The following is a 24,678-nucleotide window of genomic DNA, read 5'->3' on the forward strand; positions in this document are numbered from 1 at the left end:
TAGACTTTATTTATTTATTTTTTTAACAATAAACTATAATTCAAATGCATAATCTCTCCATACATAGATCGTCGAGTCTCTCAATTTTTGGTAAAAAAAAAAAGTGTAACAAAAAATCTCACGTTGGCCCATAAATAAGTACTTATTCTACTATTTCCCACAATTTTTAACAATTTGTGGATGGACCCCTCTAAAAAACTGAAACTCACAAAACTCCCCATTGCAAAAATATTTATTTTTATTTTTATTTTCCTTTATTTTTTTTATACAATTCTACAATGACCAAAGCTTTCTACTGAAAATATAAATTTACGAAAATGGCCAAACCTCCAAATAAAGAGCAAAGACCTTTCTCCCTCTATACTCACACACCCTTCTGGTGATCTCGTTTTCTCTCACACTGCGCTCTCTTTCTTTCTCTCTCTTCTTTCTCTCTCCTCCATTGTTGTGCAGCGCGAGGTTCAATTGGCACTATCCACCATGACCGTGATGACTCCCGCTCCCATTGACGTGCGTTTTTTCATTCCTAACCTCTCTCATCACTCTTTTACGCACGCACTCACGCGCGCAACACACACAAAACACAACACTATTTTCTTCTCGAACTTTCGTGACCTTGCTCGTGTTCGCGGTTCAATCACTCGCGAGTTTCTAAGTTTTCTCTTGCGTCTGCATGATTTAGTTTTAAATTTTGTCGTTTTGTTTTTGCGTGCTGAATGGTTGTGTTTTGGGTGGGTAGGGAAGTGATTGGGGGTTTCGTCTAGGTCGTGGGTTTCTGATCTGGCAAGGTTGAATTCGCTTCGATTGTTGTGGCTAGGGTGCATTCCACGTTCGGAATTTTAGGGCTTTGTTAGGGGATTTTAATTGGTCTTTGGTTCTCCGGGGATCCGAAGTAAGGTGACGATTTCTTTGTTTGGATTTTTGGTTTTTGCAGCAGCAGGACGACGAGGAGATGCTTGTTCCGCACACTGATTTGGCTGAGAACAATCACCAACCTATGGAAGGTAGCTGAACTAGTTATTTTTGCTTTTGCCCTCTTTTTGATCCGTAGTGAAAGCCGACTTGTTTTGTTTCTTTAGCTTCATTTATTGCCATATATATGATCTAATCGAATTGCACTAGTAGTTCAGGGAACCTGCTTAAGCATTGTTTGGTTGCCAGAGAGAGAGAGAGAGGGAGTAAGGGAAAAAGATAGAAGAACTTTTAAGTGATTAACGTGTTTAGACTTGCTTTTTATTCAAATCAGTATACTTATCTAAAACTTTGCTAGGCAGATTTGATCAAAATTGATCCCCCCTCCTTGTAAGAATTCTAGGTTTCCTGTAGTAACTAATAACTTTCCTGATAAAAATGTGATTTCTTGTTAGTTTGCATTTTGGAAATTCTTTATGTTCAATGTCTTTGTTGATTGTGCATTTATATCACTCCCTGAGCTATATTTGTGTTTCTTGATCTATTTCGGTTATCAGTTGTCCGGCTTATTTAAGGTGTAACACTTAATTGTTTCCTCATTTATTTGATGATCACTAGTTGTAGCTCAACCTGAAGCTGCTAACACTGTGGAGAGTCAGCCTGTTGAGGACCCTCAATCATCGAGATTCACCTGGAAAATTCCTGAATTTTCTAGGATGAATACAAAAAAGCTCTATTCAGATGTATTTATTGTTGGTGGTTATAAATGGTATCATGCTTGCACGTTCGCTGATTGGATTCATGACGTTAATGCTTTTTAAATGTTTGTTTCTGAAGTTTGTTTTGTACTGGCAGGCGTGTGCTCATCTTCCCTAAAGGGAACAACGTGGACTATTTGTCCATGTATTTGGATGTTGCAGATTCATCTAATTTGCCGTATGGTTGGAGTAGATATGCACAATTTAGCTTGGCAGTTATCAATCAAGTCCATAATAAGTACTCTGTGAGAAAAGGTGGTCTACTTGTACCTTGTATTGCTTTCCTTTAACACGTCAAAATTCACAGTTTTTTGGGCCTAGGGATGGGCCTTATCATGAACTTTTTTTTTTTAATTTTTTATTTATTCAATGGTATAAATTTGTAACCTCATCTTATTCATGCTATACAGACACGCAGCACCAATTCAATGCACGAGAAAGTGATTGGGGTTTCACGTCCTTCATGCCACTTGGTGAATTGTATGATGCCAGTAGAGGCTATCTTGTGAATGATACTCTTGTAGTTGAAGCTGAGGTTCTTGTTCGTAGAATCGTTGATTATTGGACTTACGATTCAAAGAAAGAGACAGGTTATGTTGGGCTTAAGAACCAGGGAGCCACATGTTATATGAATTCTCTTCTCCAAACACTCTACCATATTCCTTACTTTCGAAAGGTTAGCCACCATCTCTTATTTTTTAACTCATCTTGCCTGAAGCTCACTTGCTTGATTGGAAAGTGATGAGAAAGCTCGATCTTTAATTTCATTTTCAGGCAGTGTACCATATGCCAACAACAGAAAATGATATGCCGTCTGGAAGCATCCCTTTGGCTCTGCAGAGTCTATTCTACAAGCTCCAGTATAGTGATACCAGTGTTGCAACAAAGGAACTGACAAAATCTTTTGGATGGGATACCTATGATTCTTTCATGCAGCATGATGTTCAAGAACTAAATAGAGTCCTTTGTGAAAAACTTGAAGACAAAATGAAGGTAACAGAAAGATCTTTCCTGGGTTTGTTAATGATGTCTGATGTCTCTGCAGTGAATCTGGAATCTCAAATGCCCATTATGGATTTGTTTTATTTGGTCTTTAGGGAACTGTTGTGGAGGGAACTATCCAGAAGTTATTTGAAGGGCATCATATGAACTATATTGAGTGCATCAACGTGGACTATAAATCAACTAGAAAGGAGTCATTTTATGGTACTACGTTATGCACTCAGAAAGTTTTGTTTACTGTATGTTGTCACTTGATGCTAATTTAGTTTTACATATGCATGGCAGACCTTCAGCTTGATGTCAAGGGCTGTCGTGACGTTTATGCTTCCTTTGATAAGTATGTTGAAGTTGAACCTCTTGAGGGTGACAACAAATACCATGCTGAACAATTTGGTTTGCAGGTTGGTTGTATTTTTATTTCTGAATATACTTGGAATAAATACATTTTGGAGGAGCTAACCTCCCTTGAAGATAAAGTACTCTTCTGTTTCTCATGTATTCAAGTTTTGTGACTTATTGTTACTTGTTCTGTGAATGTTGCCTTAACTAAAAAACGGAATGAGGCAGTTTAGTCCTAGATTTCATTTTTTCAAGCTGCATACCATATAGCAACTACAGAGAATCATTTCCCTCAGGTTTTGTGTTGGCTGCAATATGATACAGCGATGTAAATGAAGTGCGCTGATATATGCATGCTTAATTAAGTTGTGGGTCTCCAGGAGTGATTATAAATTGACTGTTTTCTCCCAACTCTCTTTCATTTACAGCTGTAGGATGTCAAATTGTTAGACCTCATTGGAAATTCGTAGTTATTGCACCTTTTTCTAAGCACGACAGTATCGGTTTCATGATTTTATTGACTTTAATATTCGTTTTATTATATTATTTTAAAACAATGTGTTTCTAATTATTTGAATTTTTCTTGGGAGAATTTATTGAAATTTCCTTAAATTTCTCTCATTTACTAATTAATGCCAGAGTGGTATCATATAAGCATTTTATTAATTTCTTAGTTGGTGTGTACACTGATTTATTTTTTACAATATTTTCAGGATGCTAAGAAGGGTGTCCTATTTATTGATTTCCCTCCTGTTCTTCAGCTTCAGCTGAAAAGATTTGAATACGACTTTATGAGGGACACTATGGTAAAGGTTGGTACTTGAGTACACATTACTTTTTATCATATTGCCTTTTGTTGGCATTATATTTCTTGGCATGTGGAAAGTTAATAGTTACTTCTATTTAGAATTTCTATTACTTTGTGTATTGACATTTAGTTGCAATAGGTCCCACTATTTTATTGGGTTACAAGTGTAAGAGTTATATGATTTCCTGTACTACTTAAAACTGCCTTTGAAATTTGCATTCAGTCAAAGTAAGATTGTCCTCGCAAGTAATTTTGGCTGCATATTCTCTTTTGAGGATGATAGTGTCTTCTGGTATTGAGAACCACAGGATTTAAACTGGGAACATAATATTTTTATTTTAAAATTGCTTTTTGTTGATTTCTTCCCCTTCAGTTCAACTTACTAGGGAGGCTTGTTCTTTTTAATTTATATGTATTTTTAAAATGTTCTGCATAATTTGCAATGAAGATTGTCTGCTACATGGAGCAATGGCATCAGCTATCAACATGAGATAATATTTCTGTTTAATGCTATCATCAGATATAGGAGTGAACCTTTTTTGCCCATATACATACACACAGAATTTTAATCTCTCTCTCTCTCTCTCAGATTAATGACCGTTATGAGTTTCCTTTGCAACTTGACCTTGATCGTGAGGATGGGAAGTATTTATCACCTGAGGCTGATAGGACAGTTCGCAATCTTTACACACTCCACAGGTAAATGTAATGGTAGAGCAAGCGTGTTTCCAATATTTATGTTTCCCTTGCCTTTATTTCTTTGGATCGATCTGTTAGTTATTGTTCTGCTTTGTGTGATCTCTTCATGACTTCTTAAGCAGTTATGTCTGTTTTTGATATTTTATCTGGCACGAATTGGTGCATGAACTTCAACTGTAATTGATTTGTTTAAAGGATGGCTTCATTTGCTGAACTGTGGAAATTTTATAAGCCTTTATTGCTATATATGCTTGTTTGTGTTCTGTCACCTCGTGCTTTGCTGTATTGCAATCAATTAAAGCCTTCTATATCTGCATGAAACAAGAAGTCTGTATTTATTGTCTTCGTATTGCGAAATAATTTCATATATCTGTAACTATATATTGTCTTTGGAAATTGTAATCCAATCAAGGTCATGTTAAACATTCATTGGTAAGCTTCCTGTGGAGTGTTCTCAACTACAGTATTAGAAAAAGGATGGTTAGAGGAAGAGTGTGTGTAGCAAAATAGTGAGAAAGTGGCGCACGGGGATAGATAATGCAAAGAAAAAGATTTAATTTCTGTTTCTCCAAGTGCAGCTAGTTTATTTATTTATCTTTTAGTTTTTTGTTATTATTAATCTTAAATAATCCAGATTTTAAATGATGTTTGGTATTTGACAGTGTTGGATTTCTTTTTCAGTGTTTTGGTTCACAGTGGTGGTGTGCATGGCGGACATTATTATGCGTTTATAAGGCCAACTCTGTCTGAGCAATGGTATGTATCATGTTGTTTAGAGCTCTGAATTCATTGCCTTTTGAGCTACATGAATGAGAATGCAAAGTGCTACATAATATCAACACTCCCCCCCTTTCTCGCCGGGGCTCTTGAATTATTTTGAGACAATAATAATATATATAATTAGCTAAGCAACACATTCGGTGAGAGTTGTTTACTTGTTTCACGTTTGATGTTCAAGATAATATAGATGACCTAAGAGTGGCCTTTGCGTTTTAGCCATGTTGAATTGCTTTTCTTGCTGACTGTCTGGCTCTTTGACTATATGATTGGTTTTCTATCTGTCTGTTCCTAAGGTACAAATTTGATGATGAGAGAGTGACAAAAGAAGATACTAAGCGGGCATTAGAGGAGCAATATGGTGGTGAGGAGGAGGTAATTGTTTTATTGCTCTAGCTCGTGGTATTTGATGATTTGATCCCTTCAAACACTAGAATGTACGTGTTAATGCTTCAACCACTTGTATTTTTGCAGTTACCTCAGACAAATCCTGGATTCAATAATACTCCGTTCAAATTCACCAAATATTCAAATGCTTACATGCTGGTGTACATACGTGAATCCGACAAGGACAAAATAATATGCAATGTTGATGAGAAAGACATTGCTGAACATTTAAGGGTAAACTCTGGCCGTGTACTACTTGATCCCAAAGTAACACAAGCCAAGTCAATAACTTCTTTTCTGCTTGCAAGTTTTAACTTCTGAAAAGCAATCAGATGGACAGTTATTTTTATGATGGATATGAGAATATTATGTCATAATTAGCCTTTGCATCCGATGTGAATGGTCCCAATTGAGCCTTCTTTACAAGTCTCGTTCTTTCCAGCTAATAAATGTTTCTTTTTTTTCTCTTGGAAAGTTCCTTATGACAAGTATGTGGAGTCAAATGTGAACTCAAACTCAGTTTGTTGCTGTTGGTTAAGCTTCTATTGTGTAATCTTAGTTACTCTATTCTTGAAAAATTTGCACTGAGCATGTAAAATGGATAATTTGCAGGAGAGGTTGAAGAAAGAGCAGGAGGAAAAAGAACACAAAAAGAAAGAAAAGGCTGAGGCCCACCTTTATACTATTATAAAGGTTCTTTGTTGTTAACTTATTGTTTGTCCTTTTATGTTTGCTATGAGTTGCTACATTAAATTGCACGTAGCTATTACTTAATAGAATACGATGCTTCTTAGGTGGCACGGGATGAAGATCTTTCTGAGCAGATTGGAAAGGACATATATTTTGATCTTGTAGACCATGACAAAGTTAGGAGTTTCCGTGTCCAAAAGCAGTTGTCTTTTAACACATTTAAGGTATCGCATCCATGAGTTTTAGCTATCCTGCAAGAAGTGTTTTCTTGACTTTTGAGCTGACATTTGCCAGCTATTTGGTACTCTCACTAGTAAATGTTTTCTCTGTTCTTCCATAGATGATTGTTAGTTTAATTCTTGTCTGTTGACTTATCTTTGATGTTCAGGAAGAGGTCGCTAAAGAGTTTGGTATACCAGTTCAATTTCAGCGATTTTGGCTATGGGCGAAGCGACAGAACCATACCTATCGTCCTAACCGGCCATTGACACACATCGAGGAAGCACAGTCTGTAAGTAGTCATGTTTATGTTTCCTGAAGAATCTGTTTTTTACTTGCCATTTCAAATGGCAACCTGCTTGTTTGATGATTCTTTTGTCTGGTTGATCTTCTATGTTTCATTTTTTGGTCTTCAGCAGTAGTTAATTTCTTGTGATGGCTTTGCTGTTGTTTATTTTATTTATGCTATTGCTTATTTAAGCAAGATAAAGTTGCAACTTAGATAAACGCTTTCATATTTTCCATTGTGTTTTTAGTTGTGCTGTTAGAGGTTATCAGTTTGGTGTTCTTAATTCACACATTAGCTTGTCTATGATCTGAAGTAGTTCATTATTTTTTCTCTATCTGTTTCGTATTGCAGGTTGGACAATTGAGAGAGGTGTCAAACAAGGTTCACAATGCAGAATTAAAATTATTTTTGGAAGTGGAGCTTGGACCGGTGAGATTTGTAGTATGACAGTTGTATTACTGTTTTATAGCATTGAACACTACAGTCTATTAACAATTCTCATTATTGTCTAGGATTTACGTCCCATAGCACCACCTGAAAAGACAAAGGATGATATATTACTTTTCTTCAAGTTATATGATCCTGAAAAAGAGGAGCTACGGTAATATCTTTATCTTAATTTTAATATATTTTGGGGCTGTAAAATGCACTGTGGTTGACATTGGGATATGTTTACCCATGATGGCAGTTATGTTGGAAGGTTATTTGTGAAGAGTACTGGCAAGCCGTCAGAAATCTTAACAAAGTTGAATGAAATGGCTGGTTATGATCCTGATGAAGATATTGGACTTTATGAGGTTAGTCTATGGTGTCTCCTCTGTTATACATAAGTTGTAACTTGTTGGAAGTCTCAGAATTGTACCTTTTCTTGTGAGGCCTAAAGTATGCGCTTCTTTACCTGCTAAGCTTGAGTCAAAGTAGTCATGCTGTCATTTAGTGTCTAAGTTTGTTGGTGGGTTAACAACAAATAAGGTGCATTATGCTCCACAAACTATCTTTACTGCATATGCCTTACTCCATAAGCCTGACCAAAAGGGCTAGGACTTTTAATTGTCTTTACATTTTGCTGGTTCTAATATCAAGAAATGGCTTTAATAATGCAGAATTAGTTAATTGATTGGTGTTTGCTTTTTTGGCAGGAAATCAAGTTTGAACCAAATGTCATGTGTGAGCCTATTGATAAGAAATTAACATTTCGAGCAAGCCAGGTAGATTGTATGCATAATTGATGCGCATATATTTACTGTATCTGGGTTGGCCTATTAAGTTGTTTTTCGACATTTGCAGCTAGAAGATGGAGATATTGTATGCTTTCAAAAAGGTCCTGTAACTGTAATGGATAGCGAGGATCATATCCGCTATCCAGATGTGCCTTCGTACTTGGAATATGTGCACAACCGCCAGGTAATTGACTTTTGTTCATCAGCTAATTTTGTGTTTAATTTGATATGATGCAAACGTCTTGCCTACTACCTACCCAACTATTCCATGGTGTTTTGTCTGAACTATTCTACTCATCTTTTCCAATGTGCACATGCATGCATGTCTTTTTAATGTAAAAACAGCCTAAGCCTAGTTCCATTATGTTTGTTTTACAATATTAGCTGAGGTTTTTCTTTAATGTTGTGTTTTTAGGTTGTTCACTTTCGATCTCTTGATAAACCTAAAGAAGATGACTTCTGCCTGGAGATGTAAGCAATGTGGAATTTCTTGCAGTATATCAATATTTATATTAATTAAGTATTTAACTTGAGAGATGACGAAAATATTTATGTATTACTATGGTTAGAATTGCATTCTTATTAATAACCATGTATACTAATTTCTAGGTCAAGGCTTTATACATATGATGATGTGGTGGAAAAAGTTGCTCAACAGCTTGGTTTGGAAGATCCATCCAAGATTAGGCTTACTCCACACAACTGCTACTCTCAGCAACCAAAACCCCAACCCATTAAGTATAGAGGAGTTGAACATTTGTCTGACATGCTGGTACACTACAACCAGGTAGTTATTTTCTAGTCGATCATGATAAATCTCATTGTGAAAAGAAAACAGCTTATGTCTTTCCTGAATGCCAGACGTCAGATATATTGTACTATGAAGTACTTGACATCCCTCTGCCGGAATTACAAGGTTTGAAAACTCTGAAAGTTGCATTTCACCATGCAACCAAGGATGAAGTGAGTATGATGCTGATTCTGAAGATTTTGACTTCGTTTTGTTTATTTGTATGTATCATTGTTTTTGATTGTGGATGGCTGCTCATGGCGGTAAGCCAAAAGTCTGCCATAAAATTATGGCGGATGGCATTGTGGGAAATGGCAGAAATGACGGACTACCTAACAGATACATGTATATGTACAAAAAAACATGTAGAAAAACTCCGAAGGTAATAAATTATAAAATCTAATCAATTTAAGCAACTTTCTACTCATAAGGCATCCAATTAATTCAGCAAATGCAGTAGCAAATGAAACAAATAAACATAACATCAAGTCATAATACCCCATAGAATATAAGGGGCAGGGGCAGGGACAATAGAGTCGGGGGCTGTGTTGAACCTATGTAAGTTGGAAAAAAAATGGAAATAGAGAGGTTTATAATATAATTTATAGCATCAAACCTATGTAAATAAAGGGAAACGGGTAAGTAAAAAAGGGGTAGGAAGGCCAGAAGTCTGAAACAGAAACTAAGTTACAAAGCACATAGAGAGAACCTGTGGCTTGCAGCAGTAGCGAGCGGCGAGGGTGACGAGCGGCAGCGAGCGGCGAGTCAATGGCGGCTTGCAACGGCTTCGCCAGAACGCAGAGAGAATGACAGAAAGGGAAGACAGAGAAGGAGGAACTGGAGCTGGACGGTGTTGCCTGGCGTGCCGCTGGTGGTTCTTCCGGAGAGAGGAGAGATAGAAGAGTTTTTGGAAAGGAGGCTGAGCAAGGCGAGTTGTAGCATTTTAGGGTTTCTTAAATGACCCTAATAACCCTCAATTTTTTTAATGGTGAATGCTATAGTGCCTATATATAGTTGCCTAGTTTACTAAAGAGATAGAAATTAATATTTAATTTACAAAATATAAAAATTAATAATTTTTAAATATTTAAAACTTACCATAAAAGGAGGCCGAGGAAGGCGAATTGTAGCATTTTAGGGTTTTCTAAATGACCATAATAATCCTCATTTTTTTTAAATGGTGCATGCTATGGTGCCTATATATAGTTGCCTAATTTACTAAAAAGTGATGGAAATTAATATTTAATTTAAAAATATAAGAATAAATAATTTTTAAATATTTAAAACTTACCATAAAAGGTAAGTTTGGCAAATTCGGCACCAAAGAATTGCCTTTTAAAAATCCAAAAAACCCGCAATTTCTGCCATTTCTATTGCGGTCCGCCATGGCGCAGCCACAATTGCAGCCGCCATTTGGCCCTCCATGAAAATCTCATTGCGGCGACCACTGTATGGCGGCAAGGAAGAAATCCGCCACGCCATAATGTTATGGCGCCGCCATAACCGCTTTTGTTAGAACACAGTAATTTTCAGGCTTTTCTAAACATTTAATTGCTTACTCAGGTTGTTATTCATACCATCAGACTTCCAAAGCAGAGCACTGTGGGGGATGTCCTCGATGACCTCAAAACTAAGGTGGCCTTGGGTGATTTATTCTTTTGGTTTATCAGTTTGTCCGTGTTATTTGACGTTTATCTATACAACACTATAATGTCTTCCCACTATTAGCACACGTGGCTTCATCCGAGTTTCACAGGGAAACAAAAAGTACAACTGCAGTGTTGTAAGCTGCAGTTTTTTCAGAAAAAAGTTGCTTATTGTTTATCCGTGCATGTATAATTTTTCACATTAGTTAGTTACTGTTTTATTGTTATTACAGGTGGAACTGTCTCATCCTAATGCTGAGCTTAGGTTGCTTGAAGTCTTCTATCACAAGATATACAAGGTTTGGATTTATTATTATTCTCTGTAATTTTTAATGTAATGTTGAAAGGTGATTATGCGTACTAAATTTGGTGTTGATTATAATCCCCTAATTTCTTGTTACTGAGAATGCTGTTTAACTATTGGATGAAAGCATTATTTTAACCGAAATATGTGTATTTCATTGTGTCTCTGCTTGTGCAGGTCTTCCCTCCCAATGAAAAGATTGAAAACATTAATGACCAATATTGGACATTACGAGCCGAGGAGGTAGCAATCTCTCCCTGTGACTAGGGCTGGAAGGACTGTGAAATCTTCCTGATTTTATTCATTAAAATAGTAGCATATGTAGATGTTTTTATGTATCATATAATTTCCTTTTATAAAAATGTTACAGATTCCAGAAGAAGAGAAAAATCTTGGTCCGCATGACCGCCTAATTCATGTCTATCATTTTACAAAAGACACAGCTCAGAATCAAATGGTAAATTTTTTGATTGATTTGTTCTGTTGATGCGCTTAATACTTTGTGCTGACAATTAATTGTTTATCTAACCTTTGTGGTTTTGTTTTGATATATGTATACAGCAAATTCAGAACTTTGGGGAACCTTTTTTCTTGGTCATTCATGAAGGTGAGACTTTGACTGAAATTAAGGACAGAATAAAAAAGAAACTTCAAGTTCCTGATGATGAGTTTGCGAAGGTATTTTTCTTTCCTCTTTTTATTTTATCTTATGTTCTCAGTTTCAGCAAGGCTTGTGTGTTATCACTAATTTAGTTTTGAGTGATGTATATGTTGTCCAATATCGGTTAGTATATTTGATGTCTAGTTTATCTGACTTGTTTTTTGTTTCTTGTTTGGCCAGTGGAAGTTTGCATTTTTCTCATTAGGGCGTCCTGAGTATCTTCAAGACTCTGACATTGTATCCAGTCGTTTTCAGGTGATTTTCATTTATAGTTCAACTCTTCCTTCTGTTCTGTTAATTCAGTTTTTTAGTACCCTCTTCATACGTTTGAATTTATGTTTACCTTATCCCGTTATTTTATAATAGAGAAGAGATGTTTATGGTGCATGGGAGCAGTATCTTGGATTGGAGCATACTGACAATGCTCCTAAAAGAGCATATGCAGTTAACCAGGTTGGTTTCTTTGATGGCAAGAATAGATTTGTAAAACACATTTTGTTATTTGATTGTTGCTCAGAGGCTGAGAAAGCTTGGTTGGTTATACAGTTCCAAATTATGCGGGTTTGTTTTGCAGAATCGCCACACGTTTGAGAAGCCAGTAAAGATCTACAATTAGAAAACTGGTATTTGAGGCGGTATCTCTCGACATTGGGTGAATTTGGCATTCTTCTACTACATCTATGGGATTGTAAAAACAGGGAAAATAGCGAAAGGCTGCTCTGTATAGGCAACTAGTGAAATCAGCAAATTGAGGTGGTGTCTGCAGGTTTTAAATTAGAATTGTGGTTATGTAATTCTTTATGTCGACGGAGTGACATTGCTCTCAGCACTTTGTATCTGCCGACCACAGCCCCTTGAGCGTTTTTACAACTTCCATTTTTGTATGGAGGTTCTTCAAGTTGAGGTCATTGATCATCATCACTGCACTGTATCAGTACATAAGATTTTTGGATTAGTGAGTGTATACAGGGTATAGTTGGTTGACTCTTTTTATTTGGTCATTTTCTTGATTGCTTCCAGATTTTGTTCAGTCAGTCTAGAAATGTTAATTGAGGGCTGCAAAATGGTGTAGCAGAATTTATGTAATGTTGTACAAGAGACATCTCAGCCTCCTCCATATAACTCCCCATATTAGCATAAAAATTAGTATTCTGCTGCACCACCATTCGGTCCTTCTATTTTCCTGTTTTAACCCCCCACCTCCTTTTTTGTCTGTCATCTAATGTCTAGGATGATGATATCATAGGAAACCAATGTCCATTACCACGTTTTCTGATTAATTATAACGATGGCTTTGTATTTTGTTTGGCCAGCTTTTTTCATTCTCTTTTCTACTTTCTTCTCAATGATCTAACTTGGGAGCCAGCCTGCGCCAGAAGAAGATAAAAAAGAAAGATGCTGCTTGCTTGTGTAGTGTGGCAGAGAAATAGAAATTTAGTGAAGAAACATCAATTACTGCCAAGAAAACAAGAAACTACACGAGAGCATCATCTCATATGGAAGCACTAATTAATTCGCCATGGCAGTGTAGATAGCTGCTATTGCGTTTAAAGGATAAAACTCAAAATAGATTAAAGCTAGATGACAAAAAAAAGAGACTTGAATTTCCGAAGTTACAGAATTTTTATTCTGTTCGAGGTCACATGTATCAAGTGCATTTTACGGGAGATTTCTTAAATGCAAGGATTAGTGTAAAAAGTAACTAATTTGAATTTAGCTTTAAATGTTTCTCATACAACTATAATATATTTTTTTAAAGGATGAATTGAAAACATTTACATTTCTTTTATATGATATGTACAGAAGTCAATGTTCAAATAGCATAATTTTTAATTTTTCTATATTTATTAAAAAGGTTGCGAATTTGAATTTTCCTATTTTTAATAAAAAAAATGACATGTACAGAAGTGATTTTTTGTGGGATAAAAAGATATTGCACATTAACGATTAAGATTAACGTTATCATTTAAATAATTTTTAATTTTGACTTGTTGATTTTTTTGTTTAAATATCAGCAATGATATTTGAATTAAGAGCCTTGTATATATTACTCAAACTCCTCATATTTTTAATATTTAATCTAAACTCTTTATAGATGTGTTTATATAATTAAGACTTAAAAGAATTATTTCTCACTCTCATGGTCTCATATAATTCTCATTGGTTAATTATATTTATGCATATGTATAGTAACATTTGATTAATCAAAAGTGTGAAACCCTTTTGTTCCCTTGTAAAATTAAAGCTTTTGGTTCCGACAAAATATGTTTTTTATTTTGTTTTTCTTTTAGTTTTTTGACCCAATAAATTTTAAAAGATTTTGATTTTAATAGATCAAAAATATTTTTTTTTTTATAAAAGACCAAAAGCTAGAAATAAATATTTTATAAACACAAATTTATTGGGTAAAGTATTATTTTGATCTTCTGTTTAAGGAAAATCTTAATTTGGCCCTAACGTTTTAAATGTTCTATTTTAATCCTAAAAATTTTTAAATGTCCTATTTTAATCCTAAAAAAATTTTTAAGCAGGTTTATGTTATTTCACTATTAAATTTGACACAAACAATTCGCATATTGAAGAGCCAATTGCATTCAATTCTTGTATGTAAGTAAAATCAACCCACAATTTAATGATAGAACAATATTAAATCTATTTAAAGTTTTTTAGAATAAAAATAAAAAATAAAATATTAAAAATTAAATTAAAATTTAATTTAAATATTCAAGACTGAAATAGTACTTTACACAAATTTATTTAAGCCAAATTAACCGTCAAAAAGTAGTTCAAATAATGTCTATCTAGTATCTACAATTAAAAAAAAAAAGATATTGCAGTAATTATTTAGCTGCAACAAAAACAAAGAAAATGGGGGTGGAGTAAGGCTGGCAATATATATCTTACCTGTGGGTACTCAACCCGAATTAATCCGATCGGGTAGGATTGTCTATCCTAGGGTAGGGGCCTAGGGTATATCCTATTCTACCCTACCCGCACCTTTATAATATATATGTAAAAGTTATGTATGTAGTGAAGAAATTGAGTGTTATCCTCATAATCTTCTTTTTATAAAAACTTGAAATAATTACTAAGCTAGTTGATGATAATATTATTTGTAATTTTATGTTGAATTTTTTTAATATTTTATTATTTTTAATTTTAGTTTTAACTTAATTTTTTATTTTTTATTTTATTAATATGTGTGAAATTTGGAATAGTTGAATTTTATATTTATTTAAAAATTTTTTTGTTTTTGTGGTAAGATCAGATAGGGTAGGATTTAAAATTTTAGGGTGCGGGTAGGGTTAGGGTTGAAAAATTTTCAACCCGTGAGTAGGATAGGATAAAGTTTTAAGAAAGTTTTCAACTCGCGAGTAGAGTTAGGGTAGAGTCTAAACCATACTCTACTTTACTAATTGCCAGCCTTAGAGTGGAGCAAGGACAATGGATGTGACATGTGGCGGCTAATTTTTTTAGAAATAAAAAATGATGATATGTCATCTAATTGATATGTTTTTCTCTAGTATAAATTTAAAATTTTTATTTTATTTTAAATAATAAATTAGACTTTCAGATTTTTTAAATTCGAGGATCAGATTGATTTTTATACTGCACAAATTGAAAAGTTTAATCTGTAGTGAGATAAAAAATTTTGTTCTCAAATAAATTGGAGATTCGATTTATATGTTTAAAAATTTTCAATACTAAAATGCAAATATGTCTCTTGAATTTATATTTTTTTTAAATTTAAAAATTACAAATCTAACCCTCAAATTTATGACATCAAACAAATAAAAAATGAAAAACCACACATTTAAAAATCAAATTTGTGACATTCCCATAAAAGCCACACTAACTCTATATTATTAAAAAGAGAGTAATACTACCTGTACATTAAAATTAGTCACCAGTATAAAATATATGTTAAAATATAAATATAAATACACATTAAAAATAAATTAAATTATACATATATTTATACATAAATATATTGGTGACTGATTTTAGTGGTTAATTTTAGTGTACAAATAGTATTTTTGTATTATAGGCTGAGCTCCACATACTAACAATACTTTTTGGTTTTTTAAGATTTTTTTTCCCCATTTTTTTCAATGGCCACTCTCTCTTACTGTACTCTTCATGCTTTATCTTCTTTTTCTTCTTCATCAAGCTTGGTTCACCTTTCTCACTCTTCTTCTTCTTCTTCTTCCATACTCCTCCAACTACCTTCAAATCCCAGGTTCACGTTCAAATGCAAAACCAAACCAATAACAAAGCCAAGGCTTTTGATGATCATTGACCCTATTTTGCTCTTTAATGGAATTGGAACCACTTTGTATTTTGACACCCAAACCCTTTTAGCCACCGTTAGTGTTTTGGCTGCCATTGCTCTTTCTCTCTTCCTTGGTCTTAAGGTAACATTTTCAATTCTCAGTTAACCAAAATATTCTTATTACATAAAAGATTAAAACATGATAAAAATGTTATTTTTATTGTAATTTTTAATAATTTTTATATCCTTTAGTTTATGACTCGTATTTTTGCATTCAGATTAGTGTACCTATGGAAAATATAATATTTGTTTTTTAAGAAAACAAATTTTCACAAATAAAATATTGGGTTGTATTATATCTTTAGATTTTTCTTTGTTCTAGATATATTAATAGCGTTTTCTCATTCTTAAGATAACAAGTGATGCTACTTTCTGTTGATTCTTCAGGGAGATCCTGTGCCTTGTGAGCGTTGTGGAGGCAATGGTAATTAATCTTTCTACATTTCTGAAACTCTATGGGAAGTTGGAAACTATTGTAAATTTATATATTATACAAAGAATATTAGTAATACTTTAGGAATTGGGAAAATGTTACAATTCACATGATTAGCAACAAAAACTAAGTTGACTTAGATATCTGTAGTTAAAGGTATCAAAGATAATGTGATGAGTTATATATGATACATATACTTATACTTATCCTTCTTTCTGTATCGAGCCGATTAATTTTCCACATCATTGAATGCGGTGTGAGACCAAGTTGATTTGGATCAGACCTCATTCATTGATAGAAGAGAATTAGTCGGCTCAACATACAAAGATGGATGAGTATAGACTAACATTTTTCTTATGTAATACTGCACAAAAAGTGGAGTGATTATGAACTGTTAGTTTAGAAATTGTAGTTTCCGATTTTGGCCATCTATTAAACAGAAGCATACTTGTTCTCACCATTATCCAATATCTATAGTGGTTGTGAATCAACTATGATATGTGTACATCAAAAACTCAGCCACAAAATTAGTCCTCTGTATAGAATATATGTTGAAATATAAAGTACATATTGAAAATAAGTAAAACAACATATGTATTTATATACAAATATATAATGACTAATTTGGTGGTTGATTTTTAGTATGCACGTAGCATTTTTTGCTGTGAATTTTGTTTCTGCTGAAGAAATCAAAAGAAGAAAGAACCAACATAATATCGATGATGAATCAGTGTCACCTATTACATGTTAGAGTCTAGCAGATAATGTTTTGACAGAAATTAGGCTTTATTGAGAGAAATTGCAACTTGAGTACCATTTTTTCTTACAATTAGGTGGGACAAAATGTGTTTTCTGTGACAATGGAAAGATGAAGAAAGATGCAGGGTTAATTAACTGTAAAGTGTGCAAGGGTTCAGGTATCTCTCTATCATCATGCATCAAAATATACTTTCTCTGTTCCCTTTTATATGTTATTGTCATTTTTTAGTACATCTTTGAATTAATATATCTGAATACAATTTATATCTAAATACAAAGATTAAGAAATGTACCGAAAGATCTCAAGTAAAGGAGAATCATTATACCTATCCTATTAGCAAATCTTTCAGTTGATATATATCTATATATCTTTATTTGTTCTCTTTTTAGGATTGATACTCTGCAAGAAATGTGGGGGTTCTGGCTATTCTCGGAGGCTATGAGCTGTGAATATATCCTTTCATATCCAATATCTAATATCTAATATCTTTCTCTTCTGAATAATTTGTAGTTCAATTTTTCTTTCATATGTAAATCTTTTTAATCCATTTAAATTGTTACTGTCACTTTCTTTGAAGTCCTTACTATCTCACAAAATTCAAATATAAAAGTTTTGATCTTAAATATCTCCTTTTCATCATATCATATTATCATATACTTGTTTGATGATTTTGTCATTTGTATATCCATTGGAAAAATGATGCTAATTTACTTTATTTTTCCCTTCTAATTATGGCACTACAATCCGGAATTTGACAAGTTTTTGCTAAATTAGTCTTATAGTTATATGGATTTTTAGTAAGCTTCTATAGTTTAGAAGGGGGCTCTATTTTTCTCAATTCTTTTTGTTAAAGAGCTCCTTACTTGTTACTAGGCATAATAAATTTCAAGGACTTAATTATGAAGTTTAAGAATGAGTAGGGCCTTAGTTAAAAATTAAATTAAATTACAACTCCCACTTAAAACAACAAATTCCTATTTTTATTATTTTCAATTTTTATTCACAAAATCTTAAATACGAAAAACATTAAAAATAAAAATAAATACCAATCAAACCCTTATAACAACTTACAAAGTGAATCAAATATTTTTCAATTTTTTTATTGATGATTTACTTTGATCTGTTTTTTGTTTGAGTGATTTAATTTCAACTAGTGCAAACGTTTTATACATTTCTCTTAAACTACAAGATTATACTAATGTTAAAAATCTTATGAGCATATCAAAAATCAACTATTATGTATTTTAAATATATTTGTTGATTAACACATTTTCAATATACACTTAACATGATTGGGAATTCTGTAACCAAAATTTTTAGATTAGCTATTATAGAAAATTACCTTGTGCTCTCCCACAGTCAAATATGTTAGTACATTTGAAAACAAGTTTAGCACTTGAACTCAAAATGTTGGTAAAATTTAGTTCTTGTTAGTAAATATTTGCTGTACCAACTACTAAACCAGCATAAGATTAAAATAAAAAAAGTAAGTAAAAAATTAGACCTGGATTATCTACCCATCCACCATGTTATATACACTTTCAACTTTGCAACAAATAAATATAACAGTGAATTCCTTTTTACTTTTTTCTCCTCCCAAACTCCAACTCCAATATCATTCTCAAATTAAGGCCGCAAATGTTTATCAGCAGATTCATGGAGGGGGGATGACAATGAACTGCTATGTTTGCTAGGCGCCGGTGTGTTCTTCCGAGACTGTCGTTTCGTTTGGACAAGCACCGGTTCCTGCTCACCCTCTTCACTCATTGCTTCGCTCTCACTGTCTTCGTCGCCACCCTTGAAAACAGGATGGATATAAGCACTCTGTAGGAACTCTTTCAAATTGAAGTTTGGCTCTCGGGCACGCTCCAACGTGTCCTTCATCATTGCTTCCTGAAGTTCATACACACAACATGAGAATTCACATAAATTTGATAGAAGAATGAACTAAAATGTCACCAAATAATGGCATGAAAGATTCAAATTCAGTTTGTGTCGCGAGTTCTTTGTGTTTCTGTCTTGAGACAGTTACCAAACAGAATCTTTAAGTATGTCTCAAACATTGTATTTTACTTTGCTTATTTCTCAAGGCAGACATGAAAACTAGTATGTCTTAATATCAAGACTAACCTGTAATGGATGCTGAATGAAAGCAGGTTCATATCGCCCTTTGCAGAAGTGATGAAACCAAATGGTTAAAACAGGAAGAGTGATGAGCAATGGAGTTGAGTTAGAAGCTTCTTTTGTACTCAGTAATCCCATCAATAGAAGCTGTGAGATCACTAAAGCAAATATAATGCGACCATGTACATCAGGCCAGAAAGCTGCAGCACTCTCATATTCTTGGTTGTACACATTTATAATCTGCCATTCAATTTGATTCATTAGCCTTAGATAAGAACATGCATAAAGAATGACATGCAAACAAACATGATTATAGTTCGGAATTGTCACTAAAAACTAAACTGAATCTGAAAAGATTCCATAAATACTATAGTGTTCTATCATATACCATATCTTAATCATTTAAATTTAAAACTCAAATAATGTTAACATCATATAGTGCAAATACATCAAAAGAGAAGGAGAGTTTAAATTTTCTTACCTGATGACGATAGACAACATATGCAAAACCGAAGAAGACGATGATGTATGGAAGTAGAAAAGGAGTGACCACAGCATAAACAAGGCCAAGTAAGAAATAAAGTTGAATTTGTGGTTCTCCTGTATTGAAACCAATGGTTCCCGGATCCATTGCTTCTTCGCGGTCCTTTTCAGTCTTCACCAAGAAGGTGTTTTTCAAGTGATAGAATATCAATGGCTTCAACCTTAGAATCTCACCAGCACAACCAGCCCAACCATCAACCATTATATAGGTTATGAAGAAAGTTGCCTTCATTGGAATTGAGACACCAATAGTCTTTGGAATTCTACATACATAGCAAATGTAAATATTAGTTAGAAATTTTTTACATTGTGGTTTATGGTTAATAGGCGTAAGGCTGCTCGAAAGACTTACTCATTCGCAGACTGGTGGATAAACTTATCCAGTTGCTGGAAGGCAGTCCCAGTAATTATGCTCCCAAGAAATACATTTATGAACTGAAAGATATAATATCTTGTTGCTGATCTCCTTTCGAGAGCAGACGTGCTTATAAACCCTTCGAACTTTGACATTATCATCAATATTGTTGGCAGAAAAATGAGGAATATCTTCAAAGCAATCCCAGGAAGGAAACCTTGTATAAAAGATTTTATAAATGGTCTGCAATAAAAAAAAAAGTTAGCATAAGATTAGAAATTCCAACACATTTTGGGTAGTAATTAAACTCAGTTGCAATGATAAGAGAGAATTATTTTGATGCATTGTTGGTGTAAAATATATTACACTATCAACTAATCAAAAGAATTTAATGATGCATCAACACTACACTCTAATTATGATTACTAAATCAACCAAAAACAAGAAATATGCATTAATCTTCTAAGAAAGAAGATGGCATTGATGGAAAACAATGCTTACATCTCAATAAAGGCCCTCAGGAAAGGAGCTGCTTTTTCAATGCCTTCAATGTTAGCAAGTGACTGGACAAATGCGATAGGAATCATGAAAAAGAATGTCAGAAAGAAGAAAGCCACTGCAACTATAAGCCTCCTTATTGTAAGGGAAACATATGGTATGGCCATGTTATTCCAATACACATCACGAGGTTCCGGAGCCCATTCAGTCAGCCATGTGGTTGGATTTCTGGACTGCTGAGTTTGGGCACAAACTGCTGCACCCCAACGAGTTCGGAAAGAAACAAAAGCTGCTGGCATTATGGATTTAGGATCTTTTATGACTTTCTCTCTCTCCAATTCAATCTGGAAATTCATTTATAGTAAGATACAATCAAATTATGAAATGAAGAAGTATTATTAAATGTTTACATTGATGGCATAAGATCATGTGATCCACCAAGTACATAAGAAATTATGAAGTACATGAAATTGTAAAAGAAGGCTTGGTAGTACTAACTTCTTTTGAAAGTTTATCGATTTCGTCTGTGTAAAAATCAATTGCATCCACCCTACTGCCGCAAAGTCCTAAAAATCCAGTCTGCTGACAGAAAGTTAGCCATGTGTAAAGAAAGAAAAGAAATGGATGCATTGAAAAATAGCATGAGAAAACTTATGCTGAAGCCAAATTCAAGATGGACAAATAATTCGGAGTGCATAATTGGATTGTTGAAGGCATACCTTTTTAGTTGGCCTTTCGGTCTGATTTCTAGAATATTTAAGTTGGTAGTAGTCAAGCCAGTTCTGCTTTTTCTTCTTCTTAGCAACTAGGCTAGAAAGTTTCTTTGCATTGTAAATAACCTGCATATATAAATATAATTGCACTGTAAGTGAAAAGAATAACAAAGCAATTTGGATATAAATATAAATCGTTGAAGCCACACTGCAATTATGGTGTGACAATCCTGTAACATAAATTGACTGAAATTGTTGCAAACTTTAAGATTATCATCATATCTATCTCTTTTATAAATATCTTAATATTGCTATTTATACTAGGCATGAACAATCCATTTAAACAAAGGTAATAATATTCATGATGTCATTTTGACACCTTACCTAAGGATTCATTCAATTTTCACAAAATTATCAAAAACTCCAAAACAACAAGATATAAGTAACAAATGGTGGTGGTGAAAATTTGGGATCATACCTGATGAGTGAGATAGTGGTCTGGATGGTTGACCAAGAAGAAATGCTCCACTAGCTCACTAACTGATTCATCAGGATCAGGTGGTACATTCCTAACAAGTACCTGCACAAGTAAAGAGTAATTTCTTTAAGAAGAAGTAAGAAGGAACCAAAAGTAAAATAATTCAAGAGCACTGTGACTTTTTAAAATAAAAACAAATAGGATACACTTTTTTAGTATAAATTTTGGATTAGAAGTTAAACAATCCTAGTACATAAATCCTTATCCAGAAGCATTGTTACTGTGACTATAAACATATCATAAGTCATGGAACATGATCTTACTGTGAACTGGTCAGGACGGCGTCGTTCTGAAGCAAGAAAATGCAACCTCATTGTTGCAATAATCTGATACTCCCTTTTCAAGATATAGCATGTCCAAAAGGTAAAGGCATAGGCCATTACCAAATGGGTCCAAAATCTGAAATACATTTAAAACGTTACTTGTGTGTAAAAGTTAACTTCAATTACCGAAAGCTTCTTCCATAACAACGAAAAATACCAATACAAGATTTGCTTACCTGTTTGATCCTAATGGAATGTTTGAAATGGAAAGCTTATCTATGCTGCTGTAAACTAAATTTGAACGCTTCAAGGTGTCGTTGGTCCAATTGACAGGTACCATAACAGAAAATGCAAGGAGTGCAATGGGGACAAATATTTTTAGCCTGAGAATATATAGTTATTCAACAAGAAAGAAAAAAACAATTTGATCAATTCCTGCTCCAAATTAATATATAAATTTAATAACAGATACACAACCATAGTTACTGCAAATAATATTTTAGGAGCATACCCGAGCAAGTATATCCTCAAGTACACGGCAGAATCCAGGCCTGCGTGGTCAATTAGTTCCGGTTCCGGCATTTGCAATGCTGCCGGCATCCAATTCAAGAACCTTATATAAGAATTGAAGTCTAAATTGACAAACTTGCTCACAAATGCTCCTGAGTGCAAAGGACTGGTCCTTAAACCCTTCAAATACCATTTCGGAAAGTACACTCTATCATTTATAGGTTGTATCCGGAGCACAGCAAATGCAATTAAGAAAGTTAATGCACTGAGGAGGTTTATTGCTGCTGCAAGTCCTATATCACCAAGTGAAGCCATTTGCACACTTCAACAAAGTAGAGAATAAGCTATTCCCTGCAAAATATATATACAAGAACTATGTCAAAATTCCACTTCATTTATAAAATTGGAATTTAAAATTGCACTTCAGGTACTGCATTGACAGGTAAGAGAGAAAAGGACTAGTTTGACAATTTTTTTTTTTTTTGTACTAAGCTTTATTTTTGCCTCCCCCTAAACTCATTCCCAATTTTTTATTATTTATCCTTTTTTTTGGTGAGCCATGGAAGTGAAAATTAGCCAAGTGGCAAAACCATCCTTCATAAACTTGTAAAATGTATTAAGTATGAACTACCAAACCGTGTGTAGAGGACATGTTTTTTTGGTGTCCACAACCGAAACTGAATGATGAATCTACCTGTTCTTACAACACAACAAGAACTAAAATCCAAAACTTCAAAACATGTCAAATTCTTCCAAAATTTCTATTTCATCTAAGCTATCGATGAACATAAAAGAAAAGGGTCTGTAAAATAAAAAAACAAACTCGTAAAAATTCTACATTTGCAGAGCTGAAAGGTGAAAACTTTCATGATCAAATACCTCTTTAGAAACTGCTACTCTCAGCTGAAACAAAAAACGAAAATTGAGCACTTCTTCTTCTACCCAATTGAGATGATCACAGAAAAATAACAAACAGAGAGAGAGAGAGAAAGAGATAGTAGAGTTAGTTCAAGCGACCGAAAGGGGAACAGCCAGAGGCAAAAACGTCACGAATCAGCTAAAGTTGAAAACTTTATGGCATTTCATTGCAGAAAATGGCAAGTAGATATTGAAAATGAAGTTCCGTAAGGGGGATGTCTCAGTCAAGAATATGAGGCAAGATTTGTGTGCCTACTGAGTAGTACAAAAAAGAGCAGGTAGACCCATTCATCATGTGTGAGTGATATTGATTCAGATAAAGCGATGTGAATATTAAAATATTGAAAAACGGAGAAGAGAGTGAGAACTGTGTATGACTCAGAAACAGAAGAGAAAAGAAACCAGGTGGCAGAGGAACAGTGCCTACCGTTACTATTTTTCTGTCGTCTTTCTCATGTCCTCTGTCTATGCAATCAAACAAAATCATTTTTATATCAAATTCAGTCCTATTTTTAATAAGAAAAGATTTTATGGTAATATTTTTATTAAAATTTTATTAGTATTTAATCAGTAAAAAAAATAATTTTAAATTATTAGATATAATTTTATACTATTAAAAATATTAATAATAAATAATTAATAATTATAAATTATAAAATCTGCTGATCTTCTAACATTTTCTTACATAATTTTGTGCATTATTTATTTGTATAAATTTATAAAAAAGTAATATTATTAGAATTAGAATGATAATATATTCTATAAATATATTTAAATATATTTAAAAAATATTTGTATTTTTATTAAAATAATATTTAGATAAGTGTCATATCTAATATGTATTTGATATCAAATAAGACACTTCAACAAAATATTTTTGCTTCATGGGTATATATGTTGTCTTTCGTATTCCATATAAAACTCTTAAATTTGTTATGCATTGAAACAAAAATTCATTAATCTCTTACCAAATTATTGCAGATATATTGCGTAGTTAACACAAATGTTTTATTTTTTTAAAGACGAGATTAAACTCTTAACAAACTATTAGTATAAGATTATTAAGTTAAAAAACTGTTAAACATGAAAATTTATTTACATTTTAAAACTTGCATAACTTTTTATTTAATAATTTTAATAATTTAAGTAAAACATATGTTTTAATATCCTTATAAAATCTGTTAACAAG

The 24,678-nt window shown here is 33.4% G+C and overlaps 3 protein-coding genes across 4 annotated transcripts; 2 read left to right on the forward strand and 1 right to left on the reverse strand.

Moving 5' to 3' along the window:
* The first annotated feature begins 336 nt into the window (after positions 1-336).
* On the forward strand, positions 337-12,803 carry LOC107496772 (ubiquitin C-terminal hydrolase 13). 2 transcript variants are annotated; one of them, XM_016118098.3, is made up of 32 exons: positions 337-510; positions 935-1,004; positions 1,531-1,681; positions 1,768-1,925; positions 2,081-2,346; positions 2,445-2,663; positions 2,768-2,876; positions 2,958-3,073; positions 3,725-3,823; positions 4,409-4,518; positions 5,200-5,274; positions 5,592-5,670; positions 5,770-5,916; positions 6,295-6,375; positions 6,477-6,596; positions 6,761-6,883; positions 7,232-7,309; positions 7,393-7,481; positions 7,569-7,677; positions 8,020-8,088; positions 8,168-8,284; positions 8,516-8,571; positions 8,710-8,887; positions 8,962-9,063; positions 10,454-10,525; positions 10,770-10,835; positions 11,018-11,083; positions 11,211-11,297; positions 11,402-11,518; positions 11,682-11,756; positions 11,868-11,954; positions 12,076-12,803. In XM_016118098.3, exons 1-32 carry the CDS (start codon positions 481-483, stop codon positions 12,115-12,117), a joined length of 3,363 nt encoding a protein of 1,120 aa, XP_015973584.1. In that variant the 5' UTR covers positions 337-480; the 3' UTR covers positions 12,118-12,803. The 2 variants fall into 2 exon arrangements, with proteins under 2 accessions (XP_015973584.1, XP_015973585.1); XM_016118099.3 differs by having other exon boundaries at positions 938-1,004.
* Positions 12,804-15,591: 2,788 nt separating this feature from the next.
* LOC107496817 (uncharacterized) lies at positions 15,592-17,703 on the forward strand. The gene is made up of 4 exons (XM_016118146.3): positions 15,592-15,916; positions 16,222-16,258; positions 17,101-17,184; positions 17,417-17,703. Exons 1-4 carry the CDS (start codon positions 15,614-15,616, stop codon positions 17,467-17,469), a joined length of 477 nt encoding a protein of 158 aa, XP_015973632.1. The 5' UTR covers positions 15,592-15,613; the 3' UTR covers positions 17,470-17,703.
* A 623-nt stretch (positions 17,704-18,326) lies between these two features.
* On the reverse strand, positions 18,327-23,868 carry LOC107496791 (CSC1-like protein At3g21620). The gene is made up of 12 exons (XM_016118119.3): positions 23,451-23,868; positions 22,573-22,922; positions 22,298-22,444; positions 22,062-22,197; positions 21,739-21,840; positions 21,267-21,386; positions 21,046-21,126; positions 20,551-20,891; positions 20,047-20,292; positions 19,633-19,957; positions 19,158-19,391; positions 18,327-18,920 (listed from the first exon to the last, which is right to left on the reverse strand). Exons 2-12 carry the CDS (start codon positions 22,884-22,886, stop codon positions 18,654-18,656), a joined length of 2,313 nt encoding a protein of 770 aa, XP_015973605.1. The 5' UTR covers positions 22,887-22,922; positions 23,451-23,868; the 3' UTR covers positions 18,327-18,653.
* Between the last annotated feature and the right edge of the window lie 810 nt (positions 23,869-24,678).

Source organism: Arachis duranensis, chromosome 7, assembly GCF_000817695.3.
Source record: "Arachis duranensis cultivar V14167 chromosome 7, aradu.V14167.gnm2.J7QH, whole genome shotgun sequence".
Lineage (NCBI taxonomy): Eukaryota > Viridiplantae > Streptophyta > Magnoliopsida > Fabales > Fabaceae > Arachis > Arachis duranensis.

Excerpts from the sequence above, each read along its gene's own strand:
- LOC107496772 (XM_016118098.3), top strand. The coding sequence starts at position 481 with ATGACCGTGATGACTCCCGCTCCCATTGAC. Across the intron at positions 3,824-4,408 it reads TGAGGGACACTATGGTAAAG|ATTAATGACCGTTATGAGTT; the intron begins GTTGGTACTTGA and ends TCTCTCTCTCAG. Across the intron at positions 6,884-7,231 it reads ACATCGAGGAAGCACAGTCT|GTTGGACAATTGAGAGAGGT; the intron begins GTAAGTAGTCAT and ends TTCGTATTGCAG.
- LOC107496817 (XM_016118146.3), top strand. The coding sequence starts at position 15,614 with ATGGCCACTCTCTCTTACTGTACTCTTCATGCTTTATCTTCTTTTTCT. Across the intron at positions 15,917-16,221 it reads CTCTCTTCCTTGGTCTTAAG|GGAGATCCTGTGCCTTGTGA; the intron begins GTAACATTTTCA and ends TTGATTCTTCAG. Across the intron at positions 17,185-17,416 it reads TAAAGTGTGCAAGGGTTCAG|GATTGATACTCTGCAAGAAA; the intron begins GTATCTCTCTAT and ends TTCTCTTTTTAG.
- LOC107496791 (XM_016118119.3), bottom strand. The coding sequence starts at position 22,886 with ATGGCTTCACTTGGTGATATAGGACTTGCAGCAGCAATAAACCTCCTC. Across the intron at positions 22,198-22,297 it reads ATTCCATTAGGATCAAACAG|ATTTTGGACCCATTTGGTAA; the intron begins GTAAGCAAATCT and ends AATGTATTTCAG. Across the intron at positions 19,392-19,632 it reads ATGTTGTCTATCGTCATCAG|ATTATAAATGTGTACAACCA; the intron begins GTAAGAAAATTT and ends ATTGAATGGCAG.